This window comes from Schistocerca serialis, chromosome 6 (genome assembly GCF_023864345.2).
Source record: "Schistocerca serialis cubense isolate TAMUIC-IGC-003099 chromosome 6, iqSchSeri2.2, whole genome shotgun sequence".
NCBI classification, from domain to species: Eukaryota; Metazoa; Arthropoda; class Insecta; order Orthoptera; family Acrididae; genus Schistocerca; species Schistocerca serialis.
In genome coordinates this window covers 168,894,292-168,914,427 of record NC_064643.1, presented here as the reverse complement: position 1 = coordinate 168,914,427, position 20,136 = coordinate 168,894,292, and the positions used below count along the sequence as shown (strand labels likewise).

Below are 20,136 nucleotides of genomic sequence, written 5' to 3'. Positions count from 1 at the left end.
AAATTTTCGAATTTCAAAAATTCATAAAAAATTAAGGAAACACTTGTAAGTGTTCTTGCTGTAAATGGGGCTAATAGTACATGGTATCTAACTACAGGAAAAAAAGATACTGTCATAGATCACTCCTTGTTTGTTATTTTTGGGCCTAAAAAGGGGATTTTTGAAAATTTGGATACCAAACTTTGGAGGTCATTTTGACTGGTTATTTTTTAATGTAGAGTATTTTGTGTAATAGACAGTGTTGTAGAGGACACTCTTTTAAAAACATTCATGTCAATTGCAATGTTGTAACTTAACCCAGTTCAGAGATATTCATATTTTTGCTGACATCTCTAAACTGAAACATCGTCGTGCACTTACAAGTGAAAATGGATGCCATTCAGTAAAGGTGAAAGGTAAATGTTTTTTAAAAACTGTTTTGAACTTCTCAAATATAGGGCAGTCACATGTAAAAAATTAAAATATTTAAAAATGGTCAAGCAACCAACTTAATTTTTATTGGATCACTTCATTTGGATTGACCCTGCTCAGTATTTACAGCAGATCTATTCGCTCTGTATCAGGCCACGCGGTACATCCAGCAACACAGGCTTTCCAATTGTGTCATTTGCTCTGACTCTTTCAGTGTCCGTCAAAGCGTCTGCTGCACACTGTCCATCCCCTAGTTCAACACGTCCAGGAAAGCTGTCACTTGCTCACTCTTGAAAGAGCCACTGCGATGTTTATGTGGGTTTCTGGTTATGTTGGTCTGACAGGAAGCACAGCTGCTGATGTGGCTGCAGTCCTTGTACATCAGCCCACTAGTTCTTAGATTCCCTCCAATGTCTCTGTTGCCATCTGTCAGCAGGTGGTGTCACTGTGGCATCAGTACTGGTCCTGCATTCATGGGAACAAGCTCCGGGTTATTAAGGTTCTTTCGGCAGCTTGGACGACTCCTCTTGGCCATCTGATCAGGAGGAGATCATTTTAGCTAGGTTGCAGATTGGGCACAGTCTTTTTAGTCATTGCCATTTGTTAAGTGGTGCTCCATCACCACTTTGTACTCATTGCGCTCAACCTCTGACAGTCCACCATTTCCTGAAGGAATGCCCTTTTTTTTAATTCCTTAAGATTAATTTGTGTTTGCCATCTAGGTTATCGGCCGTTTTAACAAACGACGCACAGGCTATCAACTGTTTATTTTTGATCCATCATAGCAATATGGTGAAGGCCATTTAATTTTTAGTTCATGACCTCCGTTTCCCTATGGCATATTTTAAAGACCTTTGTCTGTGTCCGTGTTTTTAGCGGTCTTCTCTTTTGTTGACTGGGATTAACATGTTGTCATTTTGAACTCCTCTCTTTGTCTTTGTGTTCTGCCGTTCTGATGTGGGAGTGTATGACCCTAATAGTTTCTGCACCATCAGGCAGCCTGTGTGTAGTACAGGATAGAGGGATATGTTCAACTGTAGAAATTTTTTACCGCTTACCAGATTCTTTCATGTCTAATTTGAATGAATATGGAAAGACAGACTACTTGTCTTGCATAGCTAAAAATTCTGAAACCTAAATGTTCCTCCTGAAAGTTGTTTGGAAGCTACATATAAAGGCACGTTTCCTGATACTGCATATGCTAGTATTAAAGATGGTGACATGATTCAGAACTGAATGAAAGAATATATGTATGAGCATGCGAGCTTTGCAGTAACTGTGGATTGCTTCATAAATGATGCGTGTTAACGTGCACAAAAAGGGACAAAGAGGGGAAGGGAGTAGAAACATACATCTTTGGTGCATGAACCTTTCTTCTTTATTTGCAATAAGAGCTCTCAAAATAGATTTGTGCTAGGATTTCTATATTTTGTGTAGTAAAATTTAAAAGAATGGCACCTGTTGTGACTCATCTGGTTACCTTGACTGCTGGAAATAAATTTTGGTTTTACATTATTTGTTACATGTTTTTGTTGATTGTGTAAAGCTGTTCATTATGGCACAGTCAGAAATTTTGTTCCTGTATTATGTTTTAAATAAAACTGTTCTTTTTTTTCCAGAAACATCAACTTGAATGCAGCCTGGAGGATGAAAGAGAACGTGCTAATCATTTGGAAGTGGCACTTCAAGAAGCACATAGGGAAACTAATCATACAAGTAAACTGTATGACAATCTGAAACTGGAAATCGAAGAACGTGACTGTAAACTTAAAGAGTTAATAGAAGAGCTAGAGCATAAGGATAGGGGTATAGCTGAGCTCAAACAAAAAGTTCGGTCACTTGAAGAGATGCTAGGTTCCAGGAATGAGGATATGAAAGTACATGTAAGTAAATTACATATGTAATTGCTCTATAATTTAAATTGCATTAAAAAACATGTACAGATCAGTTTGCATATTCGCAAAAGTGCCCTTATTTTTGCTGCGTGTGTCATAGGGGGTCAGATGTACACCTATGTTTATATCTTTTTCTGCTTACTGTTATGCTCCAACTCTCTACATTCATACTCTGCAAACCACTGTGAACTTCATGGTGGAAGATATTCCCTGTTGTACCACATACTGCAGTTTTTTCCTATTCCTCTAGAATGTGGAAAGAGTGTTGCTTAAATACCTCTCTGCACACTGTAAATAATCTAACAGTGTCATGTCTTAGCTGTCCTGAGTGAGTGATGCATAGAATGCTGCAGTATATTCCTAAATTCATTACTTAAACTATTTATTGGAAGTTTCTAAGTTGGCTTTTTTGGGATGATTAGCATCTGTCTTAAACAGTCTGTCATTTCAGGTTTTTAGTATTTCTGTAACAGTCTCTAAAGACCGAACATGCCTGTGAACATTTGTGCTGTTTTATTTTGTGTATGTACTGTACCCCTGATATTTTGGCATGGCCATACACTGTTGAGCATTGTACAGAGATGATCTCAATGTATTGTGTAAGTTGACTACTAGCGAACCAAAGTGCTCCGTCTTCTATACCTACAATGTAACCTATAGGTCATTCCATTCCATAGCTGCAAAATTGTCCACCCAGGTAATTTTAAGCTAATGGCTTTGAATTTTAACTTGTTCATATTGTAGTCATAAAATACTACTTTTCTGTGTTTTGTGAGGTTTACAGTTTTAAATTTCTGAACATTTAAAGCAAGTTGCCAATGTTTGTACCTCTTCGAAATATTGCCAAGATCCAAATATTTGCACTTTCTCATATACTGCTCCATTATAATTAACTTCATGATTTGCAAAAAGTCTGAGGTTACCATTGTTGTCTCTCGTATAATTAATATACAACATGAACAGTAAGGTTCTCAACACACTTACCTGCATTCCTGAGGTTACTACTTCTTCTTCTGTTGATGACTTTCATCCAAGATGATTTTCTGCATCTTCCATAGTAACAAGGAGAGCTCTCCAGTGCTGTAACCAACTTTTTCAAATAGTCTATTTTGTGATATAGGTTAAGGTCCAAGGTATCGTACCTTGCAGCTATTCATCCTGGTTACTACTTCTTCTTCTGTTGATGACTTTCATCCAAGATGATTTTCTGCATCTTCCATAGTAACAAGGAGAGCTCTCCAGTGCTGTAACCAACTTTTTCAAATAGTCTATTTTGTGATATAGCTTAAGGTCCAAGGTATCGTACCTTGCAGCTATTCATCCTGGTGCGGCCTCGTTTGCGAGTAATCGCTGAAAACAAATTTTGGAATTTCATGCTATGCTCTACAGCTTTGAAAAAAGGAACATTCAGCAGACTGGTTGCAAAGCATGGTGGTTAATGTACAGCTCTAGCATGCAACAGATTGTGGGTTTGAATCCTGCCAAGTGATTTGGAATTTTTTAATTTTTAAATCTTTATTGAAATGATTTTGGCCATTATTTTTATTCAATTTATTGGGTTAAATGTACTTTTTAAATTTCTGTTACACTGTCATGTCATTTTAATCTTCGTATTAATTGCTTCATTTGGTCTCATTTTTCTTCTTATCACTCTGTTTCCACTTGGAATCTTTGTACATGTGATTTTAATTTCTTCCATTTTATCATCCTGTATATTTTGTTGATTTTATTGCATTTATTATTTATGTCCTAATTTGGCTTGAACTTACATTTATTGATAGTCTCTTCATTGTTTAAATATTCATCGGCATTACTGAATATAATAGACCCTAAGCCGCACTTCTTCTCCAGTATCCAAAAGACCGCATGCAGCTTAGAACAGAGTGCAAAACACACATAAGTTCTCAAAAATGCCGCTAGGAGCCACCAAAACTAACTTATGCCACCAAGTAGAAGCAGCACTAGGCAGGCAGACACATACTAGTTCCAAAACTCCTGTGCTAGTAAAGATGTTACATTCGATCCTGGATTTTCTGTTGTTTAATATACAAAAAAAGTTAAAAGATAAATCTACTTTTTTTTTTTTTCGGTTCTTGAACTGTAATGTTATCCAACAAAGGAAATAGAAATTCAGTACTGCTCACCTTTGAATGTAGCAGCCTTTCAAATATTCATAGCCACAAAGATAAATTTTTTTGCGAAAATACCAAACAGTGCAAAAAGACTTCAGGATTCTTCCACGAGGTGTCATTCCATGTCAAGTGTCAGGATATACCTGAGGGCCTACATGAACTTTGCAAATTTTCAGGCTCACCTGTAACTTGGTTGAGGTGCTAGAGCCATTTTCGTGAAGACCACTTTTACAGAGACTGAAAAACCGTGAAGAAATCGTCAAGTTTGGCATTCCACTGTTCCTAATGTAAAAGAGCTAGACTCCTGCTTCTGGGTATAGTGGTACAACTTTGTGTGCTCTAAACACAAATGTTCCAAGTAGAGTTCAGAAAGCAATGCATTTGGCATAATCTCAGTTCAAAATGGGCAACAAATCGTGTTGCGAGAAATTTGCTCCATAGTTTAACTAGGCATAAGTAGTGGAGAAAGTGCACTATGGACCTGGTCTTTTGCCAAACTACTGTCTGTCTGGGTGTTTAGTATATCACAAATTTTGGCGTGGCTTGTGTGTTTAATTACTGTGCTACCATCCTGTAAATTTGCTAAAATACATGAATGTATCAAAATGTACCTGTGTTCAAAGTCATGTATCTCAAAATGGGCACCTACCACATTACATTCATTAACACCATTCAACAGATCACATTTCATTCTATTAGAAAAACTTATTTTCATTTTGGTGTCTCTTTGGGTAAGGTGCAAAAAAATTCGCTTAAACTATTGACTTTTTTGGTAATTCGGAAAATCCGTGCGTTGGTGGCTTTGCCACTACCAATCTCAAGACTGGTAACCCCATCGCCAAGGAGCCATGCCCAATAGCCATGCAAGGTCAGCCATGGGTGAGTTTCTTTACTGCAAGTTCCCAAGCCTGAAAAATGGGTGTCTAGCAGGTTCCCAAGCTGGAATGCGAATATCTAGCAGGTTCCCAAGTCTGAATGTGGGTATCTAGCAGGTTCACAAACTCTTTTTGGGTCTCTGTGGTTCCCAAGCAGTAATACAGAATTCTTCAATTGTTAAATGTTTTAATTTTTTTGCTGATGTCCAAAACTATTGCTTCCAGCAGACTGTATTACTGCCCATCATTGAAGCAGCTGGGAGTGGTATGACTACAATTATCTGTTGTTCTTGGATCCAGCATATGTCTCTTCTAGTAGGCCAATGAAATGAGATGATTGAGAAGCTCCATGGGGATGCATGAAATTAATCAAGGCATCTTTTTCTTCACATGAAACTTAACAGATATTTCTTATCCACCATTTTATATCATAAACGCAAGCAACATACTGGTCTGGCTGTATCTCATTAACGGCAACATGTTTAGTAGCAACTTTAGCATGTCGGTTAACATTTGTTATAAAGGACAATGTATCATTTGATACTGTGTGAATCTTAAATCGCTTTTCATCAATTGACACAAAATGGTGATGATCTCTTGTACTAGACACTGTACATCCAGCCTCAAAACGTTTCTCTTGATAAATTTAGCATCTTCAATAATTTCTTTTTTAATATAAATAAATTCAATGTCATGAACATTTTTTTGCAGTATTCAAACAGATCAGTAGATGTTAAGATTTGGTTGTCAATTGGGTGTTGCTGCTAAACGCTTAACTGTGCCACCAATTCTGTCACATGGTAATTTTCCATGGCTTGTTCAGAAAAAAATTCCATTCTGCAGTAATTCCAAAATCTTTTTGATGGTGGGAAAAATTTTGGAAGCTCTTAAGATTTTTGTACTGTGCTGCAGAACCATTGCTAAAATAATGAATATGCTTAATGTATTTAAAAATGCACTTAAGGGATTTGATAAAGTACGTTAAAAACACATGCGCTGCAACTCTGTGATGTCAGAAGGAATCACTGATTATGCAGTAGCTGACACTCTTTAGGTCTTCATTATCTTTGTAGTAAATGACAAATGGATGTATTGTAGCTTTACTATTTTCCAAATGGAATCTCTGCACTGCATCTTGGACAATTAAAGGAGTAATTTTCTGCAAAATCCATTACTATAATAAATTCTCCTAGTTTCAGACCTTCTTTAGTGAATTGCAAATCCTTGCTCTGATGCTTTGCAATGTAGCGGTGAGTAGAAAGGGCCAACAGTTTCATAACTAATAGTTCAATGAATTCTTCAACTGCCATTTCTCTTGTTTCAAGTGTATCTCTATCAGTGTGAGTCCATTGTTTGAACTGAATTGTATCCTCAGGATCAATATCTGCAAAAGTGCTTTCCAAATATTCATTTAGAGCTTCTGTTCCTGGACATACTTCACAGCGATGAAGCATGCAATCCTTTGTTTCCAAATTACAGACAATTTTGCCCAGTAAAATTTTGTAATCTTTTATTGGGCTATGTGCCAACATTAGTTTCACATTTTGATGTATCGTGCAGACACAAACTAAATGTGAACTAGCTGTGCCTACAGTCACACACCACTTTGGCCTTAATTCACAAAATTTGGAAAATCCAATTTCTGGTCCACTTTTATTGTGGTATGCAACAAACATTTCTTTTTAAGTTGCTTAGCAATACATTTTTAAAAGCATTTTCTCCATCTATCCGAACAGTAACACAGTCCTTTTTTCCTGGACAAATCTGACTAAACTCTTAATCATAAAAGTGTTCTGTGACTCTTGCCTTCACGTCCTCAGAAAGCTTTCTCCCACGTTTACCTTTGGGCTGTGCCAATATTCCCTATTCAGCTTTTTACTTTCTAGCATTCCTTATAATTCTTTCTGAAACACAAAATTCTTCCATGGTCTTTTTTGATAGACCGGCTTTGGGGAACTAAGGTCAAAATTTGAATTTTCTTGTTATTGTTTGATATATGTAATTTTTCTTTAAATTCTTGGATCAGCTCAATGTAATTTGAACGAGTCAAGCATTGCTTGCTTGTGGATGGTTGCTCCAATTCACCGGGATCAAGTCCTCCAACTTCTGCAATTTTCTTAATAATTGCACCTTCAACTTGATGTATTTTGCACTTTGCATATCCTTTTTTATCCCTTGCACCAATTCGTTGAAATTTTAATGGTGATATTCCAACAGATGTTACAATTGTATTCAAATTGTGACTAACATTAGTCTCATCAGCTTCATCTGACTGATATGTAACGTCCGTTTGTGAATATTTCAGTGTATCAAATTCTTTTCTACAGGAAGGGCACATTTTTTGGCCTGGTTTAATATCAGACATGGTTATCCTTTTTAGTAGGTCTGCTGTTTCTGTGTTGATTGAACGCAAGCTTTTTCATGCAGTGTGATTTTTCTTGTCAAATTGGTTGCAGCATGATCTTTGCAAAAATTCAAATCTTTTTAGGAGTAAAGCTTCATGATGGAGGCATAGTTGAGTATTTTGAGTAGCATGTAAACCACTCCATCTAGTAAGTAATTCTTGTTCTTCTAAGGAAAGTTGCTTTACAGCTTTCAGTCCTTTTAGGGCACTGCATGTCATTAAATTGCATGGGGAATCAATGTTTCCAAAACTGCATACATTAACTTGATCTTGTTCTTACATTTTAGCAACAACTTGATATGCTTCATACATTAAAATCAAATTGTCGACTCCTTAATAAAGAAAAGAAATAAAATTAATAAGCATTCAGCTTTCCAAAAATTATGTAGCAGTCTCTAGTACAGTTAAATGGTTAAATTTAGCAATGAACGTGTCACAAACAGGTTTAAAATCACCGAATAAACAGCAAAATGAATATTTAAACAATGAAGACATAATAAACAAAATTCCAAATTTTAGGTGACATTTTTCACATTACCCAAAGACACACCCAAATGAAAATAAGTTTTTCTAATAGAATGAAATGTGCTCTGTTGAATGGTGTTAATGAATGTAATGTGGTAGGTGCCCATTTTGAGATACATGACTTTGAACATGGGTATATTTTGATACATTCATGTTTTTCAGCAAATTTGTGGGATGGTAGCACAGTAATTAAACACACAAGCCAGGAAAAAAATTGTGATATACTAAACACCCAGACAGACAGCAGTTTGACAAAAGACCAGGTCCATAGCACACTTTCTCCATTACTTATGGCTCAATAAACTATGGGGAAAATATCTCACATCATGATTCGTTGCCCACTTTGAACTGAGATTATGCCAAATGCATTACTTTCTGAACTCTACTTGAAACATTTGTGTTTAGAGCACACAAAGTTGTACCACTATACCCAGAAGCAGGAGTCTAGCTCTTTTACATTAGGAATAGTGGAATGCCAAACTTGACGATTTCTTCACGACTTTTCGGTCTCTGTAAAAAGTGGTCTTCACGAAAATGGCTCTAGCACCTCAACCAAGTTACAGGTGAGCCTGAAACTTTGCGTAATCTCATGTAGGACCCTCAAGTACATCCTGTACAAATTTCATCAGAATTGCAGATGGTTGAGCTGTTAGCCCTAGGACACTTCACGTGGAATGACCCAATGAGTTTGTAAACTATGGCGCATTCTCACATTTTCTTTTGTTTAATTTTGTGAAATAATGATGATAGTGAACCACAATGAACTGCTTTAATTGTAGTGCCAAATTCAAGAAGGAAGCCACTTGTTTTGTACAAAAAAGTGCTAATCGCACTTCAGATTTGCTTGGGGTACCGATCAGCTTGGTGTCACCATTTTTACAGCATGCATCACTACAAATAGATCTACTATCAAAATACAGTTGGCAAACCTTTGTTGACAATTTATGTCAACATAGCCATATTCATATTATTCTTATGCTGAATAGTGACATCATCAGAAATTAAGCAAGGCACCTGACTTTTGTATTTATTTAAAAATGATCTATACTATAAATTTGGTGCAGACAAGTTATGTCGTTTCGAATAGTAAATTAATCTAAAAAATGACCTTGCTGCTAAGATTATGAATCGAACCCAGTGTTTGTTCATTATTCTTCCCTGAGTTTAGAGTCTCATTTCTCGGGTGTAGTTTGGATTTGAGTGCGTCTTAGACTCAGGTAAATTTAGTACTTTGTCCATAATGGAATAAGAATTTATGTTTTAAATATTTGTACGACGACAACCATCCAAACAAATGTACATCTTTTAATGAAAAATACATTTTTGACACCATTACATAGTCAATATGAAATTTGTCTTCTGTTTTTAACTGATACATCAGTAGATTCAAATGTTTAAATATTATCATAGATGAATAAAAAAAAAACTAAATGCCAAGTGGAAAAAGAATTAATGGAAAAGAGATTGAGGGCAGATGAAAAATTTAATAGCGATTAAAATTATGTGACAAAAGAATAGCAATAAAAAATTAAATTTAACCCCATTAATTTAGTATAAACAATGACCAAAGTCATTCCAATAAAGAGTTAACAATAAGAAATTTCAAAGCCCCTAATTTGATTTGAGCCCCAACATGTTAAATTTCCCTTTTTCCTTTCCTGTGTGATTTTTTGCTGAATGATATTGCTTCTCCCCTCCCCACCCCACCCCAAAGAGGTGGCGGAGGAGGAGGGGACCATGGAGCATTATGCGAGATTCTGTGTATGAGATATAGGGTGGTCCATTGATCGTGACCGGGCCAAATATCTCACGAAATAAGCGTCAAACGAAAAAACTACAAAGAATGGAACTTAACTAGCCTGAAGGGGGAAACCAGATGGCGCTATGGTTGGCCCGCTAGATGGTGCTGCCATAGGTCAAACTGATATCAACTGAGTTTTTATTACATGTTTGTGTAGTACGTAAAGAAATATGAATGTTTTAGTTGGACCACTTTTTTTGCTTTGTGAAGTTGGCGCTGTAATAGTCGCAAACATATCGCTCACAATTTTAGACAAACAGTTAGTAACAGGTAGGTTTCTTGAATTAAAATTCAGAATGTGGATAAGTTTGAACATTTTATTTTGGTTGTTCCAATGTGATACACGTACCTTTGTGAACTTATCATTTCTGAGAATGCATGCTGTTACAGCGTGATTATCTGTAAATACCGCATTAATGCAATAAATGCTCAAAATGATGTCCATCAACCTCAATGCATTTGGCAATACGTGTAACGACATTCCTCTCAACAGCGAGTAGTTCGCCTTCCATAATGTTCGCACATGCATTGACAATGCGCTGACACATACTGTCAGGTGTTGTCGGTGGATCATGATAGCAAATATCCTTCAACTTTCCCCACAGAAAGATATCCGAGAATGTTAGATCCGGTGAACGTGCGGGCCATGGTATGGTTCTTCGGCGACCAATCCACCTGTCATGAAACATGCTATTCAATACTGCTTCAACAGCACGTGAGCTATGTGCCAGACATCCATCATGTTGAAAGTACATTGCCATTCTGTCATGCAGTGAAACATCTTGTAGTACCATTGGTAGAACATTATGTAGGAAATCAGCATACATTGCACCATTTAGACTGCCATCGATAAAATGGGGGCCAATTATCCTTCCTCCCATAATGCCGCACCATACATTAACTCATCAAGGTTGTTAATGTTCCACTTGGTGCAGCCGTCGTGGATTTTCCATTGCCCAATACTGCATATTATGCCAGTTTATGTTACCGCTGTTGGTGAATGACACTTCGTCGCTAAACAGAACGCGTGCAAAAAATATGTCATCATCCCGTAATTTCTCTTGTGCACAGTGGCAGAACTGTAGACAAGATTCTAAATTGTCGCCATGCAATTCCTGGTGCATAGAAATGTGGTACGAGCTCAATCAATGTTGATGTAGCATTCTCAACACTGACGTTTTTGAGATTCCTGATCCTCGTGCAATTTGTCTGCTGCTGATGTGCGGATTAGCCATGACAGCAGCTAAAACACCTACTTGGGCATCATCATTTGTTGCAGGTCGTGGTTGACGTTTCACATGTGGCTGAACACTTCCTGCTTCCTTAAATAATGTAACTATCCGGCGAACGGTCTGGACACTTGGATGATGTCATCCAGGATACCGAGCAGCATACATAGCACATGCCTGTTGGGCATTTTGATCACAATATCCATGCATCAACACGATATTGACATTTTCTGCAATTGGTAAATGGTCCATTTTAACATGGGTAATGTATCATGAAGCAAATACCGTCCGCACTGGCGGAATGTTGCGTGATACCACGTACTTATACGTTTGTGACTATTACAGCGCCATCTATCACAAAGCGAAAAAAGTGGTCCAACTAAAAACATTCATATTTCTTTACGTACTACACGAATATGTAATAAGAAATAGGTGTTCCTATTTTTAAAAAGAGCAGTTCATATGCGTTTGACCTATGACAGCGCCATCTAGCGGGCCAACCATAGTGCCATCTGATTTCCCCCTTCAAGCTAGACAAGTTTCGTTCTCTATAGTTTTTTTGTTTGATGCTTATTTCGTGAGGTATTTGGCCCGGTCACTATAAATGGACCACCCTGTATATATAAAAATTAGTTGCAAACAAGGGACCATCAGGGTGAATGGTTGCAGTGTGTAATACCTGGGACTTTAACTCACATCGCCATATAGAGGATTTCAGAAATTCAGTCCCACCACTGGGGTCCTCTCCTTGTAAGTAATTGTTAACCGACAAATTTTATTTTGATAGCATCTATAATCATACTATCATAATAAGCACTGGAGTTGTATAGAGTCAAATGCTTTTCCAAAGTCAGGAAATAGAGCATCTGCTCGATAGCCTTGAACCGTGAGTTTCAGGATATCATGTGAAGAAAACATGAGTTGGATTTACGTGACCAGTGTTTTCAGAATTTGTGCTGGTTGGCATGAAAGAGACTATTGTCACAAGACCTCAGTTTGTTTGATTTCAGAATGTGTTCCAGTGTGGTACAACAGAGGGATGTAGATAACTGGATGGTAGTTTTGGCATCACCTCTGCTACCCTATTTTTAGATGGGTATGACATGATCTTCCTCGTAACAACTGGACACAGTTTTCTGTTTCAGTGACCTACACTGTATTATGCTTAAGAGCTATACTCTGTATGGAATTGGATAAGAGTCCCATTGGACTGAGAATGTAACCTTGGGTGCAAGGAGGCATCAGCATCTCTCCATGCCCTACAAAAATAAAAAGGCTCTTCCTTCTCAACCTAAAAACAAACTTGCACAAACACTTACACAACACTTGATTACAGCGACTTTGTCCTGCAGGGCCTCTCTCATCAAAGCTCAAGAATACAGGAACTGATAATGAAGGAGTGTGTTAAATGTATCTATGGTGTTCAACTCTTTTATGATTTTCACCATCATATGCACAGCTATCCTGGCTGCGTGTGGACAACAACAGAGATTTCCATACCAATGTCTTTTCTACTGTCTTATGTGGACAATCACCGTCCCGTGTATATCTCTTCACCCTTACTCTTATCTGAATGACGTGACAGAAACACCTTTTCCCTTAAGAGCAAATGTCTTTCTGTACCACTCCATCATTCAGCCACTTTCTCAAAGTCCTCCTTAGTAGCTGGAACCTAACCATGAAATAACCTCCTGTGTTCTATTAGAGAACTGAATAACGTCTCAACTTCAGAAGACGATAAATGACGTATCCACTGAAGCAACAGTAAGGATTACTATTGTTCCTGTATGCACTCGTTGTGCTTGTAAATCTTTCTTTCCACATCTGCTATCCCCCTTCTTCATGCTTATCCGCCCTCAGACCTGCTACCCCCAGTAATATACATATATTTATTAATTATTAGTTATTCTCTAGTGTGATCCTTGTGACTTCTTGCCAATTTTAGTGAGTTTTCACTTTCCGCTATCATTGTCATACTCAGATTTCATCTCGTTTTTTCCCCCTTCGGCATCCATTTCGTCCTTCGTATATTTTTCACACGTATTTGGGTATATTTTTTGCTTCACAATATAGGATGGCAGCCAAAAACAGTTGCAGGATAGAATTTTTTTATTAAAATTCTTGACCAAGGTTTCGGTACATATAAATATACCTTCATCAGAAGTACATTTCTAAAATTACATCATGCACTGGAGAATAATGAAACAATTATGCCAAAAGGCGTCGTCAGTAATTAAAATATCATCTCCATTTGTACGACATGTGTAATGGGTACAGGATCAAAGCGAAACTGTTCGCTTTGATCCTGTACCCATTACACATGTCGTACAAATGGAGATGATATTTTAATTACTGACGACGCCTTTTGGCATAATTGTTTCATTATTCTCCAGTGCATGATGTAATTTTAGAAATGTACTTCTGATGAAGGTATATTTATATGTACCGAAACCTTGGTCAAGAATTTTAATAAAAAAATTCTATCCTGCAACTGTTTTTGGCTGCCATCCTATATTGTGAAGAATTTTAACAGTTGCTGCTGCAGCCATGTTTAAAATCTTGATATATTTTTTGCGTAATTTTTCAGACATAATTCTGCCTTTTTACCGAATTTTTTCGCATGTTTTACACCACCGTGGATCCTTGTTCCTTCCATCTGCATCAATACAGAAAAGCTTCCTTATCCCTAGCCAGATCCCAGTCCCACAAACTGTTCCTGCATTGCTGCTTCTCTCATGAAATCCCACCTAATGGCCTTACCATCAAATTACCTATCTTTGGTTGCCACCCCTCCTTCCACATTGAACTCCACCAGTTCTGATTCTGTCAATCCGTAACTCTCACCAACATAGTCCTGCAAAACCATATCAACCAAGCTCAATCCTCCTTGCAGTACCTTCTCTCTGTTCGCAAAATTCTCCTGCTATGTTATCCCAAATTCCTGGAACCCATAACACACACTGAAAGTCTTGCCCTGCAGGAACTTGAGCAACATGCACAACGCCACCTCAAAAATCTCTCCATCGTGCTCACTTCCAATTCCTGCCTCGGAGTACCACTGTCCACCACTTCAACAACTACCTCCAAACCTCCTCCATGTCCCCTCATAGCTGTCGAACCCTGTCTCGCAGACCTACTACACTTACCCCACCCTCCAAAACTCCCTCCCACCACCACACAGAACCCAGAACCTAAACAGGCCCACAACACAGTCATGAACCTTTCCTCCGAAAGCCTTAGTCCCACAGAAATATCAGTTCTTTCCAAAGGCCTCACCTTTTGCCCCACTCCCTTATTCAATCATGCAGGACTGGTTAAAGGCCTTCTCCTGGTTCCTACAGTGGAAACACTTTTTCTCCACCAACCCGACCAATCAGACTCGACCTAAGACCAATATTGAACCTTGCCTAACTCAGTTCACTCCTCTATCCAACTGTGATACACCCGCACTGCCTCCAAACCACCACCTGTTAACTTGCCAGGGTTTCTTAACCTCGAACCTTGCCTCAGCATCATTCCCCAAACCCCTCAACATGCAAACTAACCTTACATCCACAGGTGCAGGCCTCCATCTAAAAACTGATTCCGACCTTATAATCCTACCTGCAGACAAAGGCTCCACCACTGTTGTTTTGAACCGCATGGATTATGTGGTGGAAGGACTCCGTCAGCTTTCAGATACTCCCACTTACAAACCTTGCCACAGTGACCCCATTCCAGTAATCCAGCAGGATCTCCAGTCACTACTCAAATCCTTAGACCCATCCCATAACCTCTCCCCAGAGTCCATCTCTCTACTTACCCCTACCACTCCCCACACTCCCACTTCCTACACGCTTCCTAAATTCCATAATCCCAACCACCCAGGACGCCCCATTGTGGCCGGTTACTGTCTCTCCACTGAGAGAATCTCTGGTGTCATAGACTAATACCTTCAACCTATTTCCTGGAACCTATCTTCTTATATAAAAGATACCAACCATTTCCTCCACCCACTCTCGACAGTTCCTGTCCCTTTACCACACGGTGCCCTGCTCGTTACTACTATTCCCGGCAGGGTCAGGGATTTTCACCTGCACAAGATGACTGTGTGTTTGTGTTGTCCTCATCATTTCATCATCATTCATGAAAGCGGCGAGATTGGACTGAGCAAAGGTTGGGAATTTGTACAGGTGCACTGATAACCGTGCAGTTGAGTGCCCCACAAACCAAATATCATCACCATCGTTACTATTGATGCCACCTCCCTATTATGTACAAACAAATCTGGGGTACAGCTATGGGCACCTGCATGACACCATTCTATGCCAACCTATTCACGGGCAATCTAGAGGAATCCTTACTGAAAACCCAGAATCCTAAACCCCTCACCTGGTTCAGATTCATTGATGACATCTTTGCTATCCGGACTGAAGGTGAGGACACCATATACACATTCCTCCAGAACCTCAACAACTTCTACACCATTTGCTTCATCTGGTCCTACTCAACCCAACAAGCCATCTTCCTATATGTTGACCTCCACCTCAGAGATGGCAACATCAGTACCTCTGCCGTTATCAAACCTACTAACCACTAGCAATACCTCCACTTCGACAGTTGCCACCCATTCTACACCAAGAAGTCCCTTCTGCACAGCCTAGCCACCCATGGTTATCGCTTCTGCAGTGACGAACAGTCCCTCTCAAAATATACTGAGGGTCTCACTGAAGCATTCACTGACAGCAGATTTCCTCCCAACCTTGTACAAAAACACATCTCCTGTGCCTTATCTTTCCAGTCTCCCACCACCTCCCAAAGTCCCACATTCCGGCCACAGAGAAGCATTCCCCTCGTAACTCAGTACCACCCGGGACTTGAGAAACTGAATTGCATTCTCTGCCGGGGTTTCGATTACCTCTTGTTGTGTCCTGAAATAAGAAATTCCCTGCCCACTATCCTTCCCACCCCTCTTACCATGGTATTCTGCCGTCCACCGAACCTACACAATATACTCATCCATTCTTACACAACCCCTGCTCCTAATCCCATACCTCATGGCTCATACCCCTGTAATAGACCTAGATGCAAGATCTGCCCCATACATCGTCCTTACGCCAACTACTCCAGTCTGGTCACTAACATCACTAATCCCATCAAAGGCAGGGATATCCCACATCATGCGTTGGTGTTGCTGCTCGCACTATGGTTTCAGTTGCCTGAGACTGTGTGTGTGTGTGTGTGTGTGTGTGTGTGTGTGCGTGTGTGTGTGTGTGTTTTGCTGACAAAGGCCTTAATTGCCAAAAGCTATAATTGTGTGAATCTTTTTGTTGTGCCTATTATGACTCAGCATCTCTGCTATATGGTGAGTAGCAACTTTCCTTCTCTAATATTGATCACATATGTCTGTATGATGATTGTGAAAAGAGAGGTTAGGGCAATATTTACTAAAATTATCATAATAAAGATGGTATGTCACTTTTGAATCACTGTTGGTTTTTGAAGACATTGAATACTTTATTTACATTAAGATGGGAGTGATATATTCCTTTTCAGTTTGAAACCTGCTCAAGTGACTCTCTTGGAAAAAGCTTGTATATGCTGTACCACTTGATTTTCTATTTCTTCCCTGACTTTTCTCTGTTTTGATTTACTGCCCCCTTGTCTCCTTGTACAAGATGAGGCCTTTCTGCATCTCTTCAGATAGTACCTGGATTTTCTTCTGAACTAACAAAAATATTTCATCGTATGTTCCTTCGCAAAGCTGCACCATCACCTCACCCATCATGATGAATGGTTGCTTATCTCTTGCTCTGTGAAGGGCCATTGTTGGTACTATGATGTGATCTTTTAACTCATGGTACTTGTATCAACTCCCATCAAGTAATTCCCTTGCTTTTGAGTAGCTTCCAACTCATAAAAATCTTCAACCAGCCAATCTTTGTGTTTGTAGCTGTGGTTCTTGCTTTTGTACCTGCATACACACTGGCTCTGTGGATTATACTTCCCGAATTTTCTTTATCACAATTCACGTTTTGGTCTTGCGTCAGTGTTGCTTTTGTGTAAACAGAATAATTTTAGTAATCAGTAGTAAGATTTACCTTCTGTGCTGGATGAGCTTTTGCAAGAATACATTTATCACTTCAGCTTATGTATTCAGTCCCTCCATTTTCCAGCTTTTTTCTCATTGCAGCCACAGTACCTTCTCCTTTAATTTGTTCTTGTGTTCCATTTAGGCTGTTACAGACATCTGCAGCCTCTGCCATGTTATCTAGCTGTAAGTGTGTGGAACAGAGTGCCTCTCATATTTTTGAGTGGAGATAAAAAGAATGTTAAAACCCAGAAGCTGCTGTGGTAATAACTGCCAAAGATTTCACACAGACAGGAGCAGATCTTGATGTGCCGTGCAGCAATCTTCACAAGCCGTAAACAGATGCTACAGAGATGAGCATTTCAATCTTGACTTCATTGACAAAGCTATAGTTATGGTGTCCCGGCCACACTTGGCCTGACTGTCCACAAGCAGCTGTCTTTCTCACCACTGTGCACATACTCTGTCAGGCACAACATACTCTCTCTGTTGATATGCTTCTAGGCAAAGAACTTCACCATCATCATACTGCCAATCTTTAAAAATAGTGCCACAATCGACGCACAGTGACAGACAGCTTGTATAATATTGTTTAAATGCAACATTATATGCACCAGAAAACATAATGTTTAAATAGAGGGAAACATTCCACGCAGGAAAAATATATATCTAAAAACAAAGATGATGTGACTTACCAAATGAAAGTGCTGGCAGGTCGACAGACACACACACAAACAAACACAAACATACACACAAAATTCAAGCTTTCGCAACAAATTGTTGCCTCATCAGGAAAGAGGGAAGGAGAGGGAAAGACAAAAGGATGGAAAAGGAGGGAAAAACAAAAGGATGTGGGTTTCATGGGAGAGGGTAAGGAGTCATTCCAATCCCAGGAGCGGAAAGACTTACCTTAGGGGGAAAAAAGGACGGGTATACACTCGCGCGCGCGTACACACACACACATATCCATCCACACATATACAGACACATGCAGACATATTTAAAGGCCTCTTGGTGTGTGCGCGAGTGTATACCCGTCCTTTTTTCCCCCTAAGGTAAGTCTTTCCACTCCTGGGATTGGAATGACTCCTTACCCTCTCCCTTAAAACCCACATCCTTTCGTCTTTCCCTCTCCTTCCCTCTTTCCTGATGAGGCAACAATTTGTTGCGAAAGCTTGAATTTTGTGTGTATGTTTGTGTTTGTTTGTGTGTCTGTCGACCTGCCAGCACTTTCATTTGGTAAGTCACATCATCTTTGTTTTTAGAAAACATAATGTGAATCTTATGATTAGTTTCATCAGATACAGACTCTTCAGTACCAAATATTAAATCATGAGTATTTATAACATGTAGTATTACATTATGTTAATTATAGGTAGAATTAAATTAACTGCCTACAACAGTGATAACTCCATATGACAATTCTTATTACCCTGTTCCATCTGCTGTTTAAAACTTTTAGTACATGTTTTATGAACAATAGTGTTCTTCTTTTTGCAAATGCTTGAACAAAAGTTATATTCATGTAATTTATGTGTACTGTACTAAAATAAGTGGTGTGAACTGAAAATAAAAATATGGCCATAAATGTGCGTAATGGGATTCTGGTGTTGCAAATAGTATGCTAATCAGGTGGTCTGTAACATTACAACTCGAATACATTTATAGATGACTTTCTTCATTTATGTATGATGTTAACATATTTATGTTTTTCACTTTACTATGTACGAGGGCAATTGACATTTGTATTTTTCTATTAGTAATGCCATTACTTTGTCTTTCAGGTAAGGGAGCGTACTGAACGAGATGGTATCATTGAACAGAAAACAAATCAGTTAAAAGAGCAGCACAAAGTTTTGGAGGGTATGGAGTCTAATTTGAATGAGAAGCAGATTCAAATTGATTCATTACGCTCTTTAGTTACGACAAGAGACTCAGCTCTAATGTCTTTGGAAGCTAAATATACTTCAACCAAAGCAAGTGCAAGAAGTATGGAACTGAAGCTTGATGCATCGGAGAGAGAGATTCAAAGGCTAAAAGATGAGGTAAGCTTTTAATTTCTGTTGTTTATTATGCATACAGACATTAGTCCTTTCAGAACCAGTGAGTTTAAGGCCTGCTGTATAAAGCAATTGACCTTGGATTATTACAGAAAATGATGGCATATCAAGCTGTTTAGAAATCTGGTTGTTTAAATATTAATCCTAAATTATATCACCATGCAGTGAAGTTGGATGAGCTTCGACAGAAAATTTTGTGATTAAGTAAAGTTCAACCACTATGATAAATTCACAATCTAGTCGCATTATAAAACATAACTTTTGTTTTGCGCAAATAAGAGTTAAAAAAAGAAGTAACGAATGAAGTTACTAACACACACAACTTTAAGGAAATATGTGAATACACGATTCTGTCATTATCAACTATGTTGGGTAAGGTTACAGATAGCAACTGATACAACAATTAACATGATTAGTTTGACATTTCATACACACTTAGAAGCAGCGAAATGCAGGGAAACTTGAAATATTTGCTGTGAAAAATTAGACAGCAGCCAGTAATGATTGCACACTTCTTACAAAAATGTTCTCTAGTGGCAGAGAGCACACAACTCACATTAAATTTTTAGCTACAAGACAACTGCCTAAATTGGTATATCAACTTCCTGCATATTGGTGATAGATGAGTAATACGTGCATGTAATTCAATTTGTAATTAAAAGATGGTGGCTCAATGGTTGTATCATGGAATGTGGTTTTGGATCCCACTCCATCCAGTTCCCACTTCATTTACC

General features: G+C 38.6%; 1 protein-coding gene across 5 annotated transcripts in view; it reads left to right on the top strand.

Annotated features, from left to right (window-relative positions):
- The window catches only part of LOC126484389 (centrosomin-like), a 435,221-nt gene that overhangs the window by 329,865 nt on the left and 85,220 nt on the right, over window positions 1-20,136 (top strand). For all 5 annotated transcript variants that reach the window (XM_050107884.1, XM_050107886.1, XM_050107885.1 and 2 more), the window contains exons 6-7: window positions 2,031-2,294; window positions 19,127-19,387. In XM_050107884.1, coding sequence (XP_049963841.1) covers window positions 2,031-2,294; window positions 19,127-19,387 — 525 coding nt within the window. The remainder of the gene's footprint in view (window positions 1-2,030; window positions 2,295-19,126; window positions 19,388-20,136) is intronic.